Genomic DNA, 22,831 nt, shown 5'->3' on the forward strand with positions numbered 1-22,831 from the left:
ACCTCCAGAATTAAGTCTAAGTTGTTCTTACTCCCCCTCCGCCTCCTCCCATCACCAAGTTGCCTCACCTCAGCCTGCTAGAGTGAAAATGACTTCCTGCTACCTCAGTCATTAACCCACCCCAAGGAGTGGCTGGGTTTAACAACATCCATCACCCTCTTGCTGCCAGACCCCTTGAATGGAGACACATCCAGGGAGGGCTCTTCGTGTTATTTTAAGACAGATAACAAAAGAATCCTTTCCCTGGCAAGTTGGGTCAGTGAGAAGCCAGTCTGTGCACTGAGCAAGGTGATAATGAATTCAATGTATGCAGTTCTAAGGAACCTGGAAGAAAACACCCACGTGTTTTAAGTGGTCCCCAAATGGAGATATCGCACCCTGCCCTGGTTGTGCTGGTGGGTGTTTCTCCAGTGCTGCTAGCAGACTGGGGCTGGAAAATCTCTGGGAAAGCCCGGGGACTCCGGACTCCTTACTGTGGGCCCAGGGGAGGGCAGCTTTGCTACTAGACACACATTTTGTCCGCACCAGTCACTGTAGAACGCACAGCAGCGGGGCATTAGCCAGGCGGGTTGCAAGGTAAACACTGCACGCCCATTGCACTCCATGCTCACCGAGAGAGTCCATCCCCCGACACCTCCCGCACTCACGCTCGGGCTCGTGCACACGCGCGCATCCCGTGCACACGCTCGGATCCTCGCCTAGTGGCGCCCGGCGCGCCCGCGCAGCAGAGCGGAGGGCGGGGAGGGCGCGGCCGCGAGAGGGCGCGGCGAGCGGCTAGCGTTCGGGACTGGGTCGTTGCCAAGGCCGGGTACGAGGCTGTCGGAGGGTCCCGGAGCGAGGGAGCGCAGAGGCCACGCGCGCCATGAACCCGAAGGCGGCCGGTGAGGAAGAGGACTGCGTGGACTCTGGAGCCGAGACCGGAGGGTGAGCCAAGCCCAGCCGGGCGGGACGGGAGCTCAGTTCTTGCGGTCCCGAGCCCGAGCCGGGGTTGTCCTGGGGTTGGGGTTCAGTGTCTGCGTGCAGGCGGTTTGATGTGTGGTTGCCTGGGGCGGGGTGGGGAGGGGCGGGAAGAACCCCACCCGGGGCTGATAGGTTGAGACCTGAGGCTTAGCGACATTCCTCGCAGCCCTGTGGACCCCACGGTGCCAGGTTCAGCCAGTATCTCCCTTCAGCTAGAAATGCCCCTGCACTTGTTCCCACCAGCAGGGCATCTGTGATAGCTATGGAGCCCCAGGCTGGTGAAGAGGAAAGCAGGTGGAGAGGGTGGGACTCCGGGCACAGGAAAAAGACACAGGAAGCCGGCTAGAAGAACTGCATATCTCACTTACACTGTGCGGCTGAGCCTCTCCACCCCGCCAGCCTGGAGTACCTACTGGATGCTAGGATGGGGTCGGTGTGCTTCAAAGGACTCAGTAATTAGCTCAAACCTTTGGAGGCTAATTAGCCCTCTCCCAACAGCAGTTTTCCTGAGTAGGACAAAAGACGGAATGCATTTTCAGAAATGAATGTCCCATAATGGTTTCCACCCAGCCCATATCTAGAGGATTTCCCTGTGCACAGTCAGCACCACATCCAGGATGCAAGTGCTACTCCAGTAGGAAAGTGTGTCTTTTCCTATCTAGAGAAGTCCTGCTAGAGGTCAGGGGCTACCCAGACTACAGAAGACCTCGGAATTCCTGGAAGGTGGAGAGGTTTCAAGCTAATTTTGAGATTTGGCAATCTACTGAGGACAGGGAGAGGCCAGTTCCAGAATGGACCTATGTTCTGACCTAACCCAAGAAAGAGTCTCCCAAGCTCTTCCTGTCTCCCAACCCCACCCTTCCTTGCAGCCTTCTCCACCAGCCCTACCCTAAATCTAGACCTTCAATCTTCCCCACAGCGGGGCTTTCTCTTGTCACCCATCCATGGTAACGGTGAGAGAGGAGTAACTTGATTTGAAGCCCCCACCCCCACCCCTGTCCACCATTGCTTTTGCTTCAATTCTGTTGATGTGACAGTTGTCAACTTAGTTTATTTCTTGATTTTTTTGGAGGGTTGGGGGTTCTGGAGTTCCAACCTAAGGCCTCACAAACAATAGACAAGGATTCTTTCACTAACTCACACCGCCACTATTTATCAACATTAGTTGACGACCTTTGGTTCCATTTCCCCCCTTTCCCTCCCCTCCCCTTCCCCATGGTTAGCTGAACCATGAAAAAAGAAAAAAAGCCAATTTTGCCAGCTCTATTATAGCTAGCATGAAGCAGTCACTGTTCCACTAGTTTTCAACTTGAAGGGCTCACCTAGAGCAGATGTTTGCCCAAGGACCTTGCCTTGGAGAAGAAGTAGTGCTGTCTTTGAGGGGTGTCAAAGACAAGAGTCAGGCTAGTATGAGAGCTACCAGGACACTTGGGAAGAGCTAGTTAAAATGGAGACACCCACGCCTCTATTTTCTGCTTGTCTTTAAAGAGTGTGGCTGTAACAGGACAGGATTGTTTAAAGAACTCTCATTGCACCACTAGAAAACTTAAAATGTAAGGTGATATTATTTTATACAGAAGTTTCATTTGTGATCATTAACCTTATATTTGCTCTTGACCTCTATGTATTTTGAATTTTGGTTTAACTATAGAAAGGGATGTTCATAGTTGGCTCATCTTTCTGCTGTTTTCCCTTTCTTCTCCAAGCCGAATATTAAGCACAGAAAGCTCCCTCACTGAATATCCCCACTGCTTGTTGCTGCTGCTGCTGCCGTTGGAAACAATGTAGTCCAGGTTGAACTTGAAATCACTAAGTAGCCATGACAACCTTAAACCCTGATCTTCCTGCCTCCCTTCCTAAATACTGAGTTTACAGGCTTGTATCCCGAGCAGGATTTCCTCAGTAATGTCCCTCTCCCTTCCAAGTGTTGACAGCTCTTTTGTCTATCAATGGCAAGAACTGAACGTAGCCTTGGATTGTTACACTGGTCCCACTTCTCCTCAGGTATTTTCTTTGCTCTCTGACCTGGCCACCCTGGCAGGTTTTTCTGATGCCTTGCTTTCGCCAAACTGCCCTTTCTGCCAGATCTGCGCTTTCTGCCTGGCATGCCTATCTATCAGGTGAAATTCTACTCCCTCTCTCAAAACCCAGCTCAAGTGACATATCCACTAGGATGTGTGTCCTTAATTTGGGGTCCACAAACGACTTCAAGGCATATACAGCACAATGGACTTGGTAAAGTTTTATGAGAAGAAAAAAATTAATTGGATTCTAAAACTAGCTCATGATCCTTTCGAAAGGGGGGAAATGTGAGATGTTTTTGGTGTCAGCAAACACAGTCTTAAGATGGGCAGTCAGCCACTAGGTATCTGGAGTTCAGTGTGGAGGTCTAACGTGACAATCTCTTCAGAACCGCCCTTTAAGTCCTGGGGGGGATGAACTCAGTTGAAGGTCACAGGGAACATTTACGTAACCCCCACTGTCTTTCTAAGCCTCTGCTCGCTCTGTGGGCTCTCCATGTCCTTGGTCAGCTTTGAGAAGCCATCGCATTGAAATGTTAAGCAAAGGGAAGGAAACTAATGACAGAGCCCAAGAAGAAGAAACAGGCTGTCCCGGATCTGAGAAAGGGTTAAGTTTGGGAGGAACAAAGGTCAATAATGACTAACTGAGAATCTCATTAAGATAAGGACTGTGAAGTGTCATTTTATTAATGGAGATAACTGAAGTGAGGCTTTGAGAAGTGGAGTGGTGGTGAGAAGTCAGATGAGAGCAGTGGCTAGAGGGGGGTGGAGGATGGGGGAGAGGATCAGACTGTAAGGAAAAGGTGAATGCTGGGGCATTTGTCTGGAAAACTATCCAGAAAAATGAGGACTAAGAAGGCCGGAGCCAGAGGGGCAAACGAGTCCTAGTCAGGGCTGTGATGGATCAGTCCGTGTCCACAGAAGGGGTTCTACTACAAAGGAACAATCAAGATACAGGAGAAAACCTGACTTGCATCAGTTCGCATTCTGAAGAGGAGGACTTCAGACCACATGCGGATGGGCCAGCCTTGGCTAGAGGGGGGCAGAGGAAAGAGCAGATGGCACCTCCTCTTTGTGTCAATACAGACTGGAGCTCTGACATGGACGGATGGGCAGCATTGAGTGGGCGTTCACCAGGAGGCAAGAGCTGGCTTGCTGCTTCTTTCCCTGTAGCCTCGGTGCCTCAGGTCTCACAGAGTCCCTGGCTACTTGTGGTCCTCACAGATTAGGAGAAGGGTGTATGTGCAGAGAAGAGCACAAAGCAAAGGACTCTGGGTCATCACTTAGGTTGATTTATCTATTTATTTTTTCTGTGTGATCAGAGAAATGGTTCTAAGAAACACCGTGGGTCTGGCTGGCAGCAAACAGACTGGGCTGGTCATTCTGGAATTTAGAGTCTACCTGCTTATATTCAAGCCTTGGTTCCACTTAGGAAGTGTGAAACCATGAGCCAATCCCCTCCTCTCTCTGCCTTTGGTTCCCCACTGTATCCAGTGGAGACAATAGTATTTCTTTGTGTCAGGATTAAATGAGTGTGCTCAGTCATTGGTGAGTGGCACCAGTCAAGGGAGCCCCTGAGCCTCATTTCTCATCATACTGTTATGAAAAGGACTCTCCAAATGACAGACTATATTCTATAGGATAGCAATGGGGACATCGTAACCACAAGTTCTCCTTTTGTTTTGTTTTTGAGACAGTCTTACTATGTAGCTGAGGTGGCCACCAGTTGTGAATGCCCCTGCCTCAGTCTCCCAAGTGCTGGCCTTACAGACATGTGCCCCTACAGTGAGCTCTGTGCATTCTTTGTATCCAACACAGTAGACAGTTGGATGTTTTTAGACATTTGAAGGAAGCTGGTCTTCATTGTTCAGAGCACCAGCCACACTGGGGATTGTTACGATATTTCAGATGGGGTGCCGGGGTGCCGCAACCCAAGGGGTTTATGACCTATTGTTCTGCTACCCAAGTCCTCAGCATCCTCCTCACCTCGTGGCCTCACCTCTCAAGGGACCATTTCATCTATAATCAGTTCTTGCTTCTATTTGGAGGAAATGCTCCCTTTTCAGACCTTCCTAACGTGGGCCAAGGCTAATGGCAGACGAGTGTTCTGTGACAATAGATGTCATTTGGCAGCTGCACTGGAAGATGAGCCTGTGCTTCTGTCTGCCGTTAGGAGAAACTAGCAAGCCATTGGCAACATTGGCAGGGTAGCCTGTGACACAGAATCTCTTAACAGAGGGACAGGCAGTTCCTTGAAAATACAAATAAAAGCCAGTGCCAGCAAGGACTAGATTTAGTGAGCCTTCAAGACATAGCCTCTACCCTGCCATGGCAGTAGTTTGGTCTGGCATTGGGGACGTCTACTTCTGTGTCAGGTGTCACTGACCTTTTGGCTCATGGCAGTGGCATACATTTCAGGGAACGACACCCAACCGCCCCCTGCAGCCTAAGAAAAGAGGCAAGGACTGAGAAGAGAAACAGGAGTATGGGAGAATGGGTACAGTGAGATTTTAAACGGGTCAGCCTTTTTAAAAAAGGAAACCTTATAGGGAGTGCAAAATGTCCTTGTAGAACGTTGACATACTGCATACAGGAGTACATCCTTTGTGTCCAAGGCCACTTAGCTCTGTTACCATCATTCAATTTAGTGCACTGAGAATAAGTGTGGATGTTCATGACACAGGGAGCCATGCGTCTGCATCAACAGGAAGGCCAGGTTTACAGAAAGCCCAAGATCAGTTGTTAGGCCATAGCTTCCTGGAAAAGAGAATTAGAAAGATACTCATTTTTTAAATAAAAAGAATATATGTGCAAATTATTTAGTGGACCTCCGGCAGAGGTGACCCATCTTAATTACAGAATGCCTTACCCTAGAATCCCAAATGTGTGCATTTTAACATACAGTCCGGATCATAATGAACTTTTTATTATTAGCACAGTTATTAAATGAAACAATATTTGGAATATATATGTCAGGTATGAGAGAATAATCCCTACATTAATATATGTCATGTACAGTATAGATTCAAGAATTTTACATCTCAGGATTCCTAAGTTCACCTCTCATGCTTCATTCTAGAAGGCTTGCATGTCATCCGCAGAGCTAGCAGGGGACCACTTTGTGATCAAGACCAAGAAAAAAAAATCTCAAGCTGTCCCCACCCACTAAGTAAGTTTGGGGAGCACAAAGTCCTTCAAGCAGTCTGGTCGAGTACCTGATTGTTTTCTGAAATCACCTCAATCTATTTCTTCATATAGCTGTCTGAAGCTTTATAGATCGTCTTTCCCTGGCCATGCCATTAAATAAACTCATTTAGAGTGTGAGCCGCAGATGGGGAATACCTTGACCCAGTGTGTACGCCCAGTCATGGTAGTTTTTCTAAGGACATGAAAGGAAGCACAAAACTTTACTCATAAATACCTCGTGGCCCTGTATTCTGCAAACGTGGACAACCAAGAACAACCACGCAGCGATTTCCGAAGAGAAGGGTTGAGTGGATTGCAGGGCATCACTTCATCGAAAGTGGGAACCACAGGCTGCCAAGGACGCGATCAGATGGTTTACAATGAAAAGAGCAGCACTTCAGAGCTGTTGCCTCTATCGTCATGGCAACTGTGCAAATCACATGAACTCAGAGCCAGGGCCTGGAGAGCAAGGTGAAATTTCAGATGCCTCTTCTGTTGAATTGGTTTGAATAGAAAAAGCTCTGCAGAGCTGGGCAGGGGTCACCCTTCGTGGAGAAAGGGGTTTGTGTTTTAGCTAATGAGCATGGACACCACTGAAAGTCAGACAGGATCCTGGAGCTGTACAGATTGGCTGCTGCATGAAAGAACTGGAGTTCACGAATCTGTCAGAGACTGGATGCTCAGCAAGCCTGACTCCAGCATTGCCATAAGAGATTTAGGGGAGCCTGGCGGAGTGGTGTCCTTTACTCTCGTGCTTATCCTAAAATACTATCCAGGCGCTTCAAGATTCTTAACTGTGGTTTTGATGTAATATTCATTCTGCATTCATATTCATCTGCATGCAGATCTTTACCCGCCTGCCTGTGTGAATCTCATCTCTGCCAAGCCCTAGCTGAGAAGACTGGCACCATTTTGCTACAGGAGGCATAGTAATACACTCCCTGTGTGGTATTTGGATAGTCGTGCAGTTTCTGGAAAGTCTGGTCATCCCACGATGATCATAGTTGTGGAAAATGTGGAAGAACGGTGATGAAGAGCCTTGCTATCAAATGCTTTCTGGGCATCCGCTGCACTTTATATAGTTAGTTTCCTCAGTGCCAGCCTAATGTGTTGTTTCTGCTCTGTCTGGCATCAGAAAGAGTTTAAGGTGCCAATGCCAGGTGCGGAAATCCTGGGTTTCAGGATGTCACCAGCCTTTGCTTCGTTTCCCTCAGGCAATATGGCACTATGCCCTAGCCCAACCCATCCGACTTTCTAACTTGCTCATTTCCCGTCCACTCTGCCCAGTGGGTCCAAACCCTTGTCCTTCCTCATTTCTGGGTCTCCTTAACAGACAGTACCACTTTCACTTCCCAAATGGAAAGTAACCAACCGACTGGATTTAGAATCACCTAGGAGACAGAGCCCCAGACATGTCAGTGAAGATGCTACCAGAGGTTCAGCTGAACAGGGAAGACCTAGCTTGAATCTGGGTGGCATCCTCCCACAGGCAGAGAGAGAGAGAGAGAGAGAGAGAGAGAGAGAGAGAGAGAGAGAGAGAGAGAGAGAGAGAGAGAGAGAGAGAGGAGGAAGGGCTGCATGCCAAGTTTCTTCTCTTTCCACTTCCTGTCTGTGCACAATCTCGTTCTCCCCACCCCCAAGATCCTTGCTTCTTAAGTCATTTGTATCAGGTATTTTGTCACCCAAACTGATATGACAGACAAGAAAATAGAATTTGGCACATGTGAGTGCAATTTATAAGAAGACCCGTAAATCTCTTTAGCAGTTTTTATTCTTTCCAGCTTGAAAGACCAAATGATTTTGACTACTGAAATATTTCATCAGGAAGAGAAAGCCAGTGCCCTTTTCCCTCCATTTTATTTCTTAGCAATAAACCAGGGCATCGTCTAGTCTGGGCACTGTGGTCACTTTAACATATAAAAGATAATCTTTCAAAAATTTTATGTGCAACTTTTAAATGTGGTAATGGGGTGAAACTGGATAGTTCAAGAAAGGCAACTGGGGACTGAGGTGCAAAGGGGAGAATATATACCTATAAAATTAAACTCCATGTAGCAGTTCATTTACAAAACTACACCCCCCAACTCCCAGGCACTGTGAATCCCTGCATCCCTAAGAGATTCCTACTGAGAATGACTTTGACAGCTTCTTGCCAAAGAGGAAAGTCTTAAGAGCCCTACCCGATGACAGGAATGTGGCAGACAAGGAGGCAGGGCAGGTCCTTGGCAGGATTCCATTCACATACTGACTGACTGCCAGCCATCTAGTTCTTCACATAAAACTCGCATGGATGGATCACTTCTCTTCCACTCTCCTTCCCCATCACAGCCCGTACCCTGTGGCTCTCCTACCCAGCAGGCTTAGGAAGGGAATCAACTGAGGTGCCCGGTGCTGAGGGTTCCTGTTGTCCTGTGGACCTGTGGATGCTCTCCTATTCCCTGGTCAAGTTCTGTCGTCCTTCCTCAGGGTCCCTCCCATCGTGTCAGCAAGGAAGCACCCCAGTGGTGCTGCTAGAACGATGGGAGTGTAGCCTTTTGAGGAGTTGTCAATCTGTTGAAAACTTAGACGCTTTCTCACCAGAAAAATAAACAAATATTCAAAAACTCTACAGCAATTTAGAGGGCCTGAGAATCACACAGAGCGACTCGTGGAGCCCATATGAAGGCCCAGTTTTGCTTCCAAAATTCAAACACAGCGCTGATTTGCACAAAAGAAGCCTCAACACTTTTTCACCCGTGACAGCTTTAGCAGGCAAATGCTCCTACCATATCACCATTAACGAAGCTTTTAGCAACAAGAGGTTCATTTGGACAGAGGAAAATGGTGTCTGATCCTACTTCTTATGTTTCAGGTCCGACTACAGCCATCTGTCCTCCACCAGCAGTAAGTATCCTTTGAATGTCCTTCAAGGTTGTCTTTTTAATTGAAATATAATCACATCGCTTTCCTGCTTGCTCCCCTCCCTCCCACCCGTCCCATGTACCCCCAACTCCCTTCCAAATTCACGACCTCCTCTTCTTTAATCATTGTTGTTACATAAACATTCAAACAACAAATAACCAGGCTGTGTTACTGCATGCATTTGTTTCTGACCACTTAGTATTGGATAACCACTCAGGAGCTCACCCCTGGAGAACACTAATTCTCCGTCTCTCAGAAGTTGTCAATTGCGTGTAGCTCCTCAGGGAGGGGTGGGGATCCCATTATATTTCCTCTATCTATGTTGGGATGTCAACTGCTATTGGAATGGTTCAGATCTTGAGACCCTGTCATGATGATGAGATCTCATGGTTGTAGTTTCCCTGTCATAACTAGAAGGCGCAGTCTCACAGAAAAGTGCCTGGTCTGACTTTTACACTCTTTCTACCCCTCTTCCATGATGTTGCCTGGTCCTTAGATGCAGGAGTTGATTAGCAGATGCATCAGTAGGGGCTGGGGCTAATTGCGCTTTCTGTAATGGCCTCCTGCTGCAAAAAGAACCTTCTTTGGTTGGGGTAAGATCTACACTTAACTCTGAGTGTAAAGAGTAAGTATTTAGAATATACTTAGGAATGTGCTGCTTTAGGAAAGTGGCAGTTGTAGGTTCTCCTCTAAGATCCATGACCTGACCTGTCACATATAGTTGGCCAACTTACAGTGTACAGTACCACACATGATTTCCCTCCTGTTCGGTGAGCTGCGAGTTCAATAAGATGGCTGTTGGTTATTGCTAAGATTAAGTCCCACCGTTGCCCCTTTAGGGATATCTTGTCATGCTGGAATTGCTGTGGTTCATAGGTGTCACAGCTGGGTAGAGCAATTGACCGCTTGTGCCTCTCAGCAGCTTTCATAGCACCTTCTAGCACTATGAAAGCTAGTTCACAGGGCGGAGATGGTCAGGTTAACTCCATCTCAAATCCTCCAGGCTCGATGTCCAATATGTGTGGTGTCTTTGGCAATAAGGACTCACCTTCAGCCTCTGGGAGGCAACCAAGGGCAATGGCAATAGCATAGATTGTTTTAGGAGAGTCTTGAACTCCCCTGCCCAATAACTCAAAGGGAGGTTTCTCCTGCCTGCTACTGGGGTTTTTGTTAGATAGTCTATGGTTCTTGGATGGAGTATTAAAGCCAGCCCAAAGTGGTGTAACTTCACTAAAACTTCATTAAATCAACCTCTGTCCCTCCTTCCCTCTGTCCTTCCATTTCTCTGTCTCTCTCTGTCTCTGTGTGTGTGTGTATGTGTATTATGTGTATATATGTATGTATGTATGTACTTATATTTATGTGTGCACATATACTTGTATATTTCATATGCAATTTTAGGTAAATGTAAAATAATAATTCCCTATGCCCCTTTTCAAACATCATTAGTTTTATTTACCCCTTCTCCCTCCCTGTCTTCCTGTACTGACACCCCCCTCAGTTATAGACAATCCCTTCCTCGTTTTCCCATTTCCCCTCCAAATCACCTGTAGCCTGCTACCCTTCTCTAGAACTCCTTCCCCAACACACACCATGGTCCTTTCAGTCTCCTGACTTCTGCAGTTCTCCAGATTGTGTACTCATATCTGAATGTTTGGAGCTAGGAACCACAGATAAGAGAGAATGCATGGCATCTGTCACTGTGGGACTGCGTTACCTCGCAAAGTATAATATTTTCTAGAGTCTATGCACCTGCGAGTTTTGTGGTTTCATTGCTTCTGACATCTGAGGAGCACTTCATCGTGTTACCATGTTTTCACTCTCTGTCCATCGTCGGAGGACATGTAGGTTATTTCCATGTCTTAGCTATCGTGGATAAAAGCAGCAGTGTAGTTACATGTATTTGTATGCGTCTGTCCAGTAGGATGTCGGGTCCTTTGGGTGTGTGCCAAGGAGCGATGGAGCTGGGTTTTAGGGTAGACTCAGTCTTAGCTTTTTGAGAGTTCCCCATGCTGATTTCCACAGTGGTTGCCTCCATGGATGTGGGTCCCCTTCCCCCAGATCCTCACCAGCATTTGCTGACAGTTATTCTGTTGAATGTTGGCGTTCAGACTGGGGTGAGATGAAATCACGGTAGTTTAATTTGCATTTCCCTAATTGCTAAGAACAGTGAATAAATACTCCTTTGAAATGTTTCTTGTTTTTCTATTTCATCTTTCGAGAGTCCTGTTTGGATACAAAACCCATTTTTAAACTGGATCATTTGTTCTCTTGAGTCTCTGTTTTGAGTTCTTTATATATTCTGCATACTAATCTTCTGTCAGAACTGTGGCTGGAAGGAGTGAGTCTCTCCCTTTCTGTGGCTTCTTCTCCACTCAACTGATGTCTTGCTTAGCTGTGCACAAGCCTTTTGGTTTCATGAAGTTCCACTTGGCAAGGACAGATGCCTGAGCAAATGAGGCTTAGAAAGTCTGTCTACATCCACACCGTGCAGGTGCAGACTGTTTCCTTCTAGCAGTCTCAGTGTTTCCAATTTCATGTTAAAAGTTTTTTGTTTGTTTGTGTGGGGTTTTTTTTTGTTTGTCTTTGTTTTTGTTTTGCTATATCTGGAGTTAATTCTTGTGCAAGGTGATAGATACAGGTCTTATCTATTCGTTTCTTTTACATATGTACATCCGGTTTTCCCAGCAACATTTATTGAACGTGCCTCTTCTCCAGTGTATATTTTTGGCATGTTTGCCAGCCACCAGACTGCTGTAGTGGTATGTATTTATATCTGTGTCTTCTAATTTCCTCCCTTGGTCTATACATCTTTTTTTTTTTTTACTGTTTATGGTCATATTTATTACTTGGCTCTATAACACAGCTTGAAACCTGGAATAGTAGTCCCTCCGGCGTTGTTCATGGTGCTTGGGATTGTGGGAGTATTTTGTTTTTGCTGCTTTTGTTCCATATTAATTTAGGGTGCTCTTCTGTGTTCACGCAAAGGTCCTCGTGGGTGTTTGATTAGGAATGAATCCGTAAGTTACTTTTGTTAGAGTTGTTATTGTCTCCACATCAAATCTACCGATCCATGATCAAGAGTTATCTTTCCGTTTCCTGGTGTCTTTCTCAACCTCTGGCTTCAGCGGTGAGTCAAGTTTTCGTAGCCCAGTTCTTTACTCCCCTGGAAGGTTTATTCTTGGTTATATTGTTCCTTTTTGAAGATACCGTGAATGAGAGTCTGTCGTGATCTCTTCCCAAGTCAGCTACTACGAATTATTGTAAGTTGATTTCATACTTTGCCATTCGGCTGAATTGCTGTTTGTTTCTAGGCGTTTTTGATGGAATCCTTGAGATGAGTCTGCAAATAGGAGTAGTTTGACTTGTTCTTCTGCTCTTCTTGCTCCAGCTCAAACTTCAGGCACTGTATTAGGTAGGAGACAGCACCGTCTTATTCCAGATTTTAATCAGATTACTTTGAGTTTTTCTCCATGTAGTATGTGCTGGCTATAGTTTTCCATATATAGCTTTACTATGTTAGAAATGTTCCCTTCAATCCTTGCCTTCCTCGGCAAGGCATGCTGGATTTTTGTCAAGTGTCTTTTTCTGTATCTATTGAGATGATCATTCAATGTTTGTCTTTAAGCCCTCTTACATGGTTTATTATGTTTTATGGACTTACGTATGTTGAACAATCCCTGCATCTTTAGGATAAAGCCAACTGGACCATGGAGAGTGATCTTTTGAATTTATACCCGTATTCAGTTTTCAAATACTTTGCTGATCATGTTTCATCTATATGACTGGCCTGGTTTTCTCTTGTCCTGTCTTGACTGATCCTGACGTTAGAAGGCTGCTGGGTTTGTAGAGGGAGTTCCCAGGCATTCCCTCTGCTCCCTTTCCTTTCTGCTATGTGCACAGCTAAGCCTGTGTTTTCCTTGGGCACTTCAATCTCTTTACTTGTTGTTGGTCTGCTTCAGTAGTTGACCTCATCTTAATCTGACCCTGGTGGTTTAGATAGATCTAGAAATGCTCCCCTGTCCTTTAGGTTGTCCAGCTTAATGGAGCACAGATTTTGAAAGCCTTCCCTTATTCAGAGTCACTGACTCTCAGTGGCGTCTGTTGTAATGCTTCTGTGTCATTTCTGATTCTGTTAACTTAGGTCCTCTCGTTCTATTCGTTGGACCAAGGGACCATGGATCTTGTTTATTGTCCCAAAGAAGCCAACCCTAGGTTTACTTCTTCTTTGTACTGTTTGTTTCTGTGCCATTAATTTCTGTTCTTATTATTATTTCTTCCATCCAGTGGATTTGGGCTTGGTTTGTTGCTGTTTTTCCAGATCCTTGAATTGCATCATTAAGTCATTTATTTGTGCTTTTTCTGATTTTTCACTGTCAGGGCTTAGAGCTCTAAATTCCCTCACAAGAAGTCATTAGTAATCAATTCAGTTAGCCTGGCTCTTAGGCGTCCCAGTTTGGTTGTGCCGTGTGTTTGTTTTCATTTGGTTCCAAGATTATTTTCCTTTCTTGATCGTTTCTTTGACCCATTCATTATTCACCAATGAGCTGTTTGATCTCCATGAGCTTGTGAACATAACCGTAGGGTTTGGGGGGCAGCTGTTTGCTACCTATTTTTAAGTTTTGTTACAAATTAGCAGATGGCATTAAGTTATTTCAATATTCTAACTTTGTCCAGATATGTGATATGTTTTAGAGAGGCTTTGATGAACTGCTGAGTAGAATGTATTTTCTTTGGTGTTTTGGTGAAATATTATATATATATATATATACATATATATATATGGACCATTTGATGTATGATGGCATTTAATTCGGATGTTTATCACTTCATTTTTTGTTCAGATGACTTTTAGAGAAAGTGAGATGTTGAAATCACCCATTGGTATGTTGTTATTAATCTGTGTCATTAATTCCAACAGTACATTTTTTAATGAGATTAGGTACACCAGAGTTTGGTACCTGCAATGTTTTCTTGGTTAACTGTCCTCTTGGGTAGAATGACGTGCCCCTGTTTATCTCTTCTGATTAGTGCTGGTTTGAAGTCCACTGTGTCCGGTTTTAGGATGGCATTGCCCGCTTGCTTCCTGCTCCTGTTTGTAGGATGGCATTGCCCCCTTGCTTCCGGCTCCTGTTTGCTTGCAATGCTTTTCCCGTCCTTCAATTTAAGGTGTTGCCTGTCTCGAGAGGTAAGATGAGTTTCTTGTAGGCAACAGAAAAGTGGGTTTTGTTTAAATTGTTATTCAATTTATTTGGCCTGTGTCTTTTGATTAGAGAGTTGAGGCTGTTAATATTAACTATTATTGAAAATTCTATGGTTCCAGTCATTTTATTGGGTTTGGTTTTTTTTGTGTTTTTTTTTTTGTGTTTTTTTTTTTTTTTTTTTGCTGCTTGTGGTCACAGTTGTCCTTTGTGTGTTATGATTATAACTTCATTCATCCTCCTGGTAGAGTCTCTTGGCTGTGCCTAGTCCTTTCTTCAATCCAAAACATTGCTTCCATTATTTTCTCTAGTACTACTCGGTGGGTAGGAATTATTTTAGCCTATTTGTACCATGGGAAGTTTTTCTTTCCCCTTTAACTATGACAGTTAGCTTTCTGATTGCAGTAGTCTAGATTGACAGTCATGGTCTGTAGAACTTGGAGCATATTACTCTAGGTTCTTCCAGATTTGGAAGTTTCCATTGAGGAATCAAGGCTGTCTTAGCCGTCCTCCAGAGCTCAAGTACCTCAGAGAGCATCTGTGTGGCACATGCTTTGATATGAGTAGAAATGGCCAAGGAAGCCCTTTTCCACAGAATGTAGTAGGGGAGACTTTAACTCTGAGCTGGGGGCTCTTCCTGTCCCTTGGGTATGTGACTCCTCTCCCTAGAGACCCAGCCTGGATTAGGGTTAGGGTTAGATATGGGGACAGATGTGCCCCAGGCTTTGTCAGCAGCCTGTAGACCTCCTCAGGAAGCAAATTAACTCATCCCCTGACCCTGAGTGCTCCAATTCCTGCTGTGTGAAGGCAAAGAAAAAACCTCAGAGCCTGCGCTGCCTCCATGGAGCTCAGCTCACTCCTCTCAGGGCTTCTCTCACTTCTGTCTCAGAAGGCAAATGTCCCCTCCCAACTTAGAGAGGACACCCTGCTATGGAAACTCCTGTGAAGTGTGTTACAGCAATACCAACACCAACAGAGGCTATAATTAGACAAGTTACCTATTATTTCTCCACTTCAAATTTTGCTAAAAGGAGTAGAGAGATTCTCGAGATCATCCTGAGTCTGGGCCCTGCCAAGCAAGCGCCCTCCGTGAGATGGACCTCCAGTTCCAGATGTAAACATTTTTATTAATCCATCTTCCTAATTCAGTAACTCCTGGCTTATAAACGATCATTGAATGTAATAACAATGAATAGAAATGTGTTTTATACTCAGAGTGAACTCTGAACATTGAAAGGTGCTTATACTCAATATGAAAATATCAGTAAATGTGCACGTGAAGAATGAAGTCTTGTGTCTAGACAGGATTTTCAGTGATTAAAAACTTTACACCAACATTTGCTTTAAAATTACCCAAAACAATCGTCTCACAATAAACGCCTTGACGCTTTGATTCAATAAATACTGAATTGCTCTGCCCTCTCTCCTGATCCTGTTAAGTTTTCAACTCTAAGTAATTCCCAAATGGAGAGACGCTTAATTGACTCATTATGTTTACGGATGTTCTGGCTTGGTTTTGCTCTGCAACAGGAACTATGAAAAAAACTGAGTATCTAGAATTGTAATTTAGTGTCAAACTTTACTCACTTATTAGTGATGGCTGCAGTGAGCAGTTTCTGATCATCGTAGCCAACTGGGGATACAGCATCACCCCCCCAACCCCCCCACCCCGCCCCCGTTATTAAAGCCATTGTAATCATGAGAGCAGGTCCCCGCTGGCTGGCGCACAACTAAGCCTCCAAACTGCTCTCCAGACTGCCGCTTTCGTTCCTCTCTGACCCAGACACTACTATACTTCCTCAAGAAGGGTTTCTCTAAACTCCCGGCCCACTGACACTGCTGGATTTGCTCTCTCGTGGCCATCCTCTGTTGTTGCGAAGCTCCTCTCCAGGCAGCGAGTGCGGCCATTTGGTTTGGATTTTTCCCTCTCCTCCATTTTGCCATCCGGGATTGAGGACTGAGTTTCTGTCCTTCCCCCATCCGAACCCGTGGTGTTTGTGCCTCACTCGGGAGAGCTCATACTCAGTGCGTGTTTCTATCAGGGAACAGGAGAAAAATGGCCTTTAAGCAAGTAGAGATTTATTCTCCTTCATCCTTAAAACGAATGCGGCACAGATCTGAGGAGCACTTTCAGTCACTCTGTGGCACCAGGCTCGTCCCTTGGCTCTACCCTGAAGGTCGCCTGAGACTTAGAATATGGCTACTGCCACCACAACCGTCCTCCCATCCTTATTCTCAAGAAAAGGAGAAGAGGAAGGCCAAAGTGTTACCAGAGATTTTAGGGTCGAAGCTTGGCAGCCGGAAAAAGCCAGCCATCCTCAGTGCACCAGTTCAAGGACATGGCTAACAGTAAAAAGCAGAGAGAAGGGCTTGTTTTCCACTTGGATGAGAAAGCCCAAGTCCACGGTTAAAACAGAGGCCAGAAGTAAACACGACTAGGCAGTCTGGGTCAGCGTGTGACTTTGCCCATCACTGTTTTGACTCCAGTGTCCCTTGTCATGGTTATAGGAGGAACTGTTCAGTTTTTCTTCCTGAGGAGCCAGTTTCCTCCTCTAGCCCCAGGCTTCAGCCCTTCTCTCCCTGCAGCAAAAGTCAGGGGAATTCTAATCTCTTGAACATTCCAATAGTTTCCATAACCAGGAAACCATTGAGCTACATCTCCAGGCCCAGTCTTTGCTTGGAAAGTTTTCCCAAAGACATTTACCTAGTAATTTTCTTACGCCTGAGCCAGATTTTTGACAAATGTTTATTTCTAGTTCCCAGGGCTCGGCAGCCCTTTCCTGGTAGTAAAGAATACTGGTGGATCCCAGCTGGCCTGCTTCAGCACCTCGCCTGGCCCTCCTCCTAGCCAGGCACATAAATCTTGCCCCACCCACATCCAGAAGGCCCCTTGGGCAGTCACTGAAAGAGTGCACTTTCTGAAAACATTGTTAAAAATTAAGTCTAAAGTCTATCGTGGAAAACACAAGTATCACCACGGTGCAATATGCTCATCCAAGGAGATTGTTAAAATCACATCTCCTGTGACCGAGAGGCAGAGCAGGAACAATGACAACTGTGTCATTGTCCTGAAGATTCTGTTGTGGGGGTCTCTCTCCATCATGAGGACCGGGTACGGTCCCCCTGTATGATCAGCAGGTTCAATCCTTACCTTATACCTGTGTAGGGAGAGGCAAGAAGAGCCTGCACCTTTTTGTTCTCTTTGACCCAGAATTCCCAGAATGAAAATCTGAGGAAATAAACATGTGCGGCCTGTTTACGCCAATGTCAGGGCTAAAGGAATCAACCCTGAATGTAAAAATAAATAAATAAAAAGGAGGAAGGACATAGCTGCTTCTAGGTAAGGTGGATGAGAATGTTTATTGGTATAAAAGGGAGAATGCAATCAGCCGCAGAAGCAGACACATCTGAAAGAGTCCAGAGTGAACATGACCTCCAGCCAGGCCATGTGAAGAGAGGGGGAAAGGAAGAGGGGAGAGCGAGGAGACCAAGAGGCCAGAGGGGTAGAAAGGACCAGTATAGCCCAAGTGGCTGGATTATACAGGGAAGAGAAGCTCGTGGAAGGGCAGCCAGCCCCCTAGACTGCAGGGCATGCCAGCAAGGAGGATCCTATAACAGGGACTGAGGGATGCTGGGAGAGCCTGGCATCCGGAGTCTGCTTTGATGTGTTAAATAGGCAGCCCTGCTATCTGAGTCGAGTTTGAGACCTAACATCCCAGCCTTTTGGTTGGTAATGAATGATGACGGTGATCTTTGTATTGCTACTTCCTGCCGACCCTGGGGCACTGATGCTGTTAAAGCTACAGTTAGTCAGGCAGCATCACCAGAGATCTGAGAAGGATAAGTTACAGCAGGAGGTATAATCTAAAAGCTAAATAAAGGCTTACATATCAATTAAAATGGCAGAGACTTACCCACCACCTAGACAGCTGACCTAGGCTCCCATGGCCTGGATGACTTTGTCCTGGGCAGTAGTCAGTCCTCAGCTGTCACGCAGTTCACCACTCAGTCTTCAGCTGACAGAGCAGCATCACTGGCCTATGGGTGCCAGACCCAGAAGACCTGAGAGATTTTTATGTGCAGGAGGAACTTGGAGCGTTCGATCTTACTTTGGCCAGGTTGAGTACCAGGCTGAGTATAGTCGTCATCCCAACAGGGTCCACAGTTTGGGCCCAGCCCTGGCAGCAGCTGAGACATGGAGAAGATTTTTGCCCAGTGGTTAGTGTTACCACAGTCCAGGTGGGGTCATGCTCTACCCTTCTTCTTTCAAAACCGTAGGGTTCCTGCTAGGAGCCAGCCCTTCTATCTATTGGGGAAGCTTTTTCATTAACCATTTTAAATGACATAGTCAGCAGATCTCTGAAGAGTTTGAGAAGTAGAATCTATTAAGCATACCTGAGTTAAACAAACTTTAATCGTTTTAAACACAGGAGGCTAAATAAAGCTTGTCACTAAATGAATTATCTAACAGCTTATGCATGAACAGTTTTTTTTATAAGATTAGGAATTTACAGCTTTCTCCCTGTTAAGTTTGAACCTTACAATTTTGAGTTGAAGATTTAGCTGAAGATCTTTTGGCATCAAAATAAAATTTTAGACCATAAGTGCATAAATGCATAATATGTAAATACAGACCACAGAGAAGCTGGGAGCCCTACTTTCCTGTCCCTTTTGTAGTGCACCATTATAGAATATCACAATTTCTTGTGTGACTCAGTTTACCCAGATAGCTAAAGCTTAACACAGTGAGCAGAGATGCAGGGTTAGACATACATCATGGTGACCCTGTGCAGACCTCAGGAATTTATAAATCTTATTTACCAAATATGCCTAGTCAGACATATGTTGTTCCTTATTTAAAATTTTTAGTTACGCGGTGGTGAAAACAATGGACGGTGACATAAGCAGCTAGACATACGTCCCTATGTTCGCTTTTGGTAACCCGAGTATATCTTTATAACCCTAGGAATTTATCATCATACCAAAAAACCCATACCAATCCAAAATATTTTGGAGAACTGCTTTGCTTTCTTAGTCTAACAGGAGGTAGGGGGGTCGACCGAAGGCTCAGTAGGACTAAGAAGCCTTGCGTGTTGCCTTAGCTGGTTTATACCACGTGATTATCTTACAATGGTGAGTGACGTGACATGCACTTCTCTAACCTTAGTAACAATGGCTGCCAGCCATGCGGTTGGTATTAAATGTGTTTGGGTTGTTTTATTTGGGGGGGTTGTTCTGCACATCTGTTTTTTTAAAACAAGAGTTGGAGCTAAATTACAAATATTTTAAACAGGGATTGAATTGAATATTAGTAAATTGTAGCAAATTAAGATTACCTATGTGTCGATTTTTAGCTATAGGCCTTTTGTTATATGTTTTAAAATAAGTTTTGTAACAGATTTTACAGTTTTTAACCTTATCCAATGAACATACAAGTCCTGATAGTTTACAGCAGAGTTTGAAGAGATTTTTTTTTTTTATTTTTGAAAGCAGAACCCAGAGAAATCATAGAGAGAAAAGAGTTTTAAGAGTGAGAAGTAGAACCTGAGAGATAAGAATCTTTCGGAAGTTCAGAACAGGGCATGTTTAGATGTGATGTCTGGGGATCATTTGTTCAGACAATGGCAGACAGTGTTATGATTTGTGAGAACTTGGAAATCAAGGGTGCCAAGTTTTGGTCATTGATCTGTATTGAAGCCAAGGTGTTTATAGTCCAAGAGGAGAAAGTGGTTTGCAAAACAGAATTCTGCTGGGGGAATTTTTATAAGCTCCAAGATGGGGTGGGGTGGGGAGGTGTTGTGGGGGGGGGAGGTCGAGATGGAGAGTGAGCTAGCTCACATCTGGTGGCCTGTCTGGGCTCCAACAGAGAAGAGGACACTTTAGGAGGGAGCTGAAAGAGGCTAGGGCTGCAAAGTACCATGGAAGCCACCAGCCGTGGAACTTTAGGCCACGGAACTCTAGGTTCCCCTAGACAAGGAAAATGTCACGGAAAAAAAAATCACAGGAAGCTCCTGGGGGAGGCAGTAGAGAGTGGCTTGCCCCGCCAGCTGGGACCCAGTTATTTGTTGGGGTCGACGGGGACCCATACCTGCGGGAAAGAGGAGCGAGACCAAGCAGTGTCCTTGTCAAGGTCTGTTTATTGAGAGGAATGTATAGCATTTAAAGCTCTGAAGCAGGAATTGAAGCAGGAACTGAAGCTTAGGGCGGGGGGGGGGGGGAGTACTGGGAAGTGCCCAAGGACATAAGGTGAATCTCTAAACCGCAAGATATTCTCCTTAGACAAGGAGGCAACAGTCTTCCGGGGACAGGTTCTTTCTTCGAAAAGGTCAAGCCCTTCTCAGGAATCTGCCTAGTCCCGCAGTCCGGTCCCTGACAGTGGCTGAGGTGGATAAAGTGTACTTGTAACAAGAATATTCATGGCGGGGAGGATGTCCCCAAGAGAAACGGGAAACTTGTCAGAGAGGAAAATGTTCCAAATCACAGATTTTTGTCCCTGTGATTTCACGGGGCCCAGAGGGGGCAAGAGGAGCGTTTGCTCTAATGGCAGCTCCATGGTGAAGTTTATCTAGTAGAGGGGGTGGGGGTAGACGAAGCAGGCAGCTCCGTGGTGGTGCTTTTCCTGGGGGTGGGGGTGGGACACACGGGCAGAGCAGGATTCTGGAACTACAGGGTTGGAGAGAGGTGTGATGGAGTCTAGAATTTGGGGTCAAATTTAATGGCTGGCAGTGTGTGTTTATAAAAAGATAAAGGGGGAGAAGAAGTATGTTTTGGTGGATGTGCGGTAAGGTGTGGGGTAAGGGGATACCTCCGTGGGCTCAGCATGAGGCATCCCTTCCCCATGAAGAACCAGCCACAGGACCGTATAATATAGAATAGAGTTTATTCAGGGCATGGAGGGGGGAGTTAAGAGGGTAGTAGAGACAGAAAGGCAGAGAGAGAGCAGAGTAGACACGTAGAGGCCGGCCATGAGCACTTGGAGAGAGGCGGGGGGCGGGGAGGGAATGGGAAAGGGGGGCGAGTGAGAGGAGAGAGCCAGAACTAGAAGGCAAGGGCGAGAGAGAACAGAGTGGGCGAGCAGCCCCTTTTATAGTGAGTCAGGCACACCTGGCTGTTGCCAGGTAACTGTGGGGCGGAGCCCAGACAAAATGCTAACAGGCAGGAGCCTTGGTTCCGAGGCCAAGTTACCAATCCCCGGTTTCTGCACCCGATAAACAAAATGAGCGCAGTAAAGAAACCAAAATAGACCCTTCGTGGGTAAAACAAAGAAAAGTTTATTCCAACCTCCTGTGGAGGCTTGATGCTCCAGAGAAGGGAGATGCTAGAGAGGTGAGGCGGGGAGTGAGTGGGTGGGTGTGAGAGCACCCTCTTTGAGGCAAAGGGGAAGGGAATGGGGAGGGGGTTCATGGAGGGGAGACTGGGAAGGAGGATCAAATATGAAATGTAAACAAATAAATTCCCCTCGTTGTCCATGTCTGAGAGAAGGAAGTTGGAGCTAACGATGTGCCTCTTCTGAATGATCCTGGAATCCTGCTTGCACTCACATCTTGTGATGCCGTCTAACCACGGAGGGTGCATAGCTGAGAGGCTTCTCTACCGTGTGGCTTCATTTGGGGGCGGGCATGAGTTTTTGCCAGCTATGAATGGTTCATTTGCCCTTTCTAGGTTGGTGGAGAAAGCCAGGCCCCCTTTCAGGCTTTCTGCAAAGCTCGGCACACTGTGTCCCTCATAGAATTTCACTGAGGTAAAGGAAGAGGAATTCCATTCACTCTCAGAATCTTAAACGGTGTTTCCAGAACTCTGGTGAGATCATCAAGCCATGAGGCCCGATTTGCATTCTTTTCTTTTTTTTTTTTTTGGTTCTTTTTTTTTCGGAGCTGGGGACCGAACCCAGGGCCTTGCACTTCCTAGGTAAGCGCTCTACCACTGAGCTAAATCCCCAGCCCCTCCGATTTGCATTCTTAAGTGGTTTGAATAAAGGGGACAAATTTTACAAGCAGGATGAAAGGAAAACAGTCATTATACTGGGGAGGGGGAATTAAGCTTACCATGTAATGCTGCTGGGATCTGATCCCATGTGATTGGGAATTTCCATTCAGATATAGATTATTATAATCACACTGGAGAATTACTCTCAGAAGGTACTAGGAGCTTATAATTTACTTTTTTGGTGGGGAGCATATGACATCTCCTTAGGATCGCTAATCCCAGAAACAGATCTCTAATCCTGTGTAGGAAACAAAGAATTAACTAGCTGTATTTGAGGTCATTCTTTAGGACCCTCCTAGTTTGAGCCTAAAGTGGCCCCAGCTGTAAACTCAAGACACCCGTTAGCTCTCCTCCTGCTTCTTACCACAAGGAAAGAGGAAGCAAGAATTGGAGGTATTTTCCCATTAGAAAGCCTGGGTGGGTGTCTCGGCTGGCTGCAGGGCACTGAAGCTCGCCTGAAGCTCGTCTGGAGCTCGTCTGGAGCCACAGGTTGTGCTGAGAACATCTGTACCTGCGGGTTATCTCCTTTTCACATCTTAGGGGCTCTGCTTCCTCTTGCAATTGCAGGATACTCGG

At 45.8% G+C, this 22,831-nt stretch overlaps 1 protein-coding gene across 2 annotated transcripts in view; it reads left to right on the forward strand.

Annotated features, from left to right (window-relative positions):
* Positions 1 to 594: 594 nt before the first annotated feature.
* Fam124a (family with sequence similarity 124 member A) overlaps positions 595 to 22,831 on the forward strand; it is a 55,281-nt gene continuing 33,044 nt past the window's right edge. The window contains exons 1-2 of one of the 2 annotated variants that reach the window (XM_001080220.8): positions 595 to 924; positions 9,019 to 9,050. In XM_001080220.8, the coding sequence (XP_001080220.3) occupies positions 863 to 924; positions 9,019 to 9,050 (94 nt within the window). In that variant the 5' untranslated portion in view covers positions 595 to 862. The remainder of the gene's footprint in view (positions 925 to 9,018; positions 9,051 to 22,831) is intronic. The other variant, XM_063274874.1, reaches the window with a different exon arrangement.

The sequence above is a fragment of the Rattus norvegicus genome, chromosome 15 (assembly GCF_036323735.1).
Source record: "Rattus norvegicus strain BN/NHsdMcwi chromosome 15, GRCr8, whole genome shotgun sequence".
NCBI lineage: Eukaryota > Metazoa > Chordata > Mammalia > Rodentia > Muridae > Rattus > Rattus norvegicus.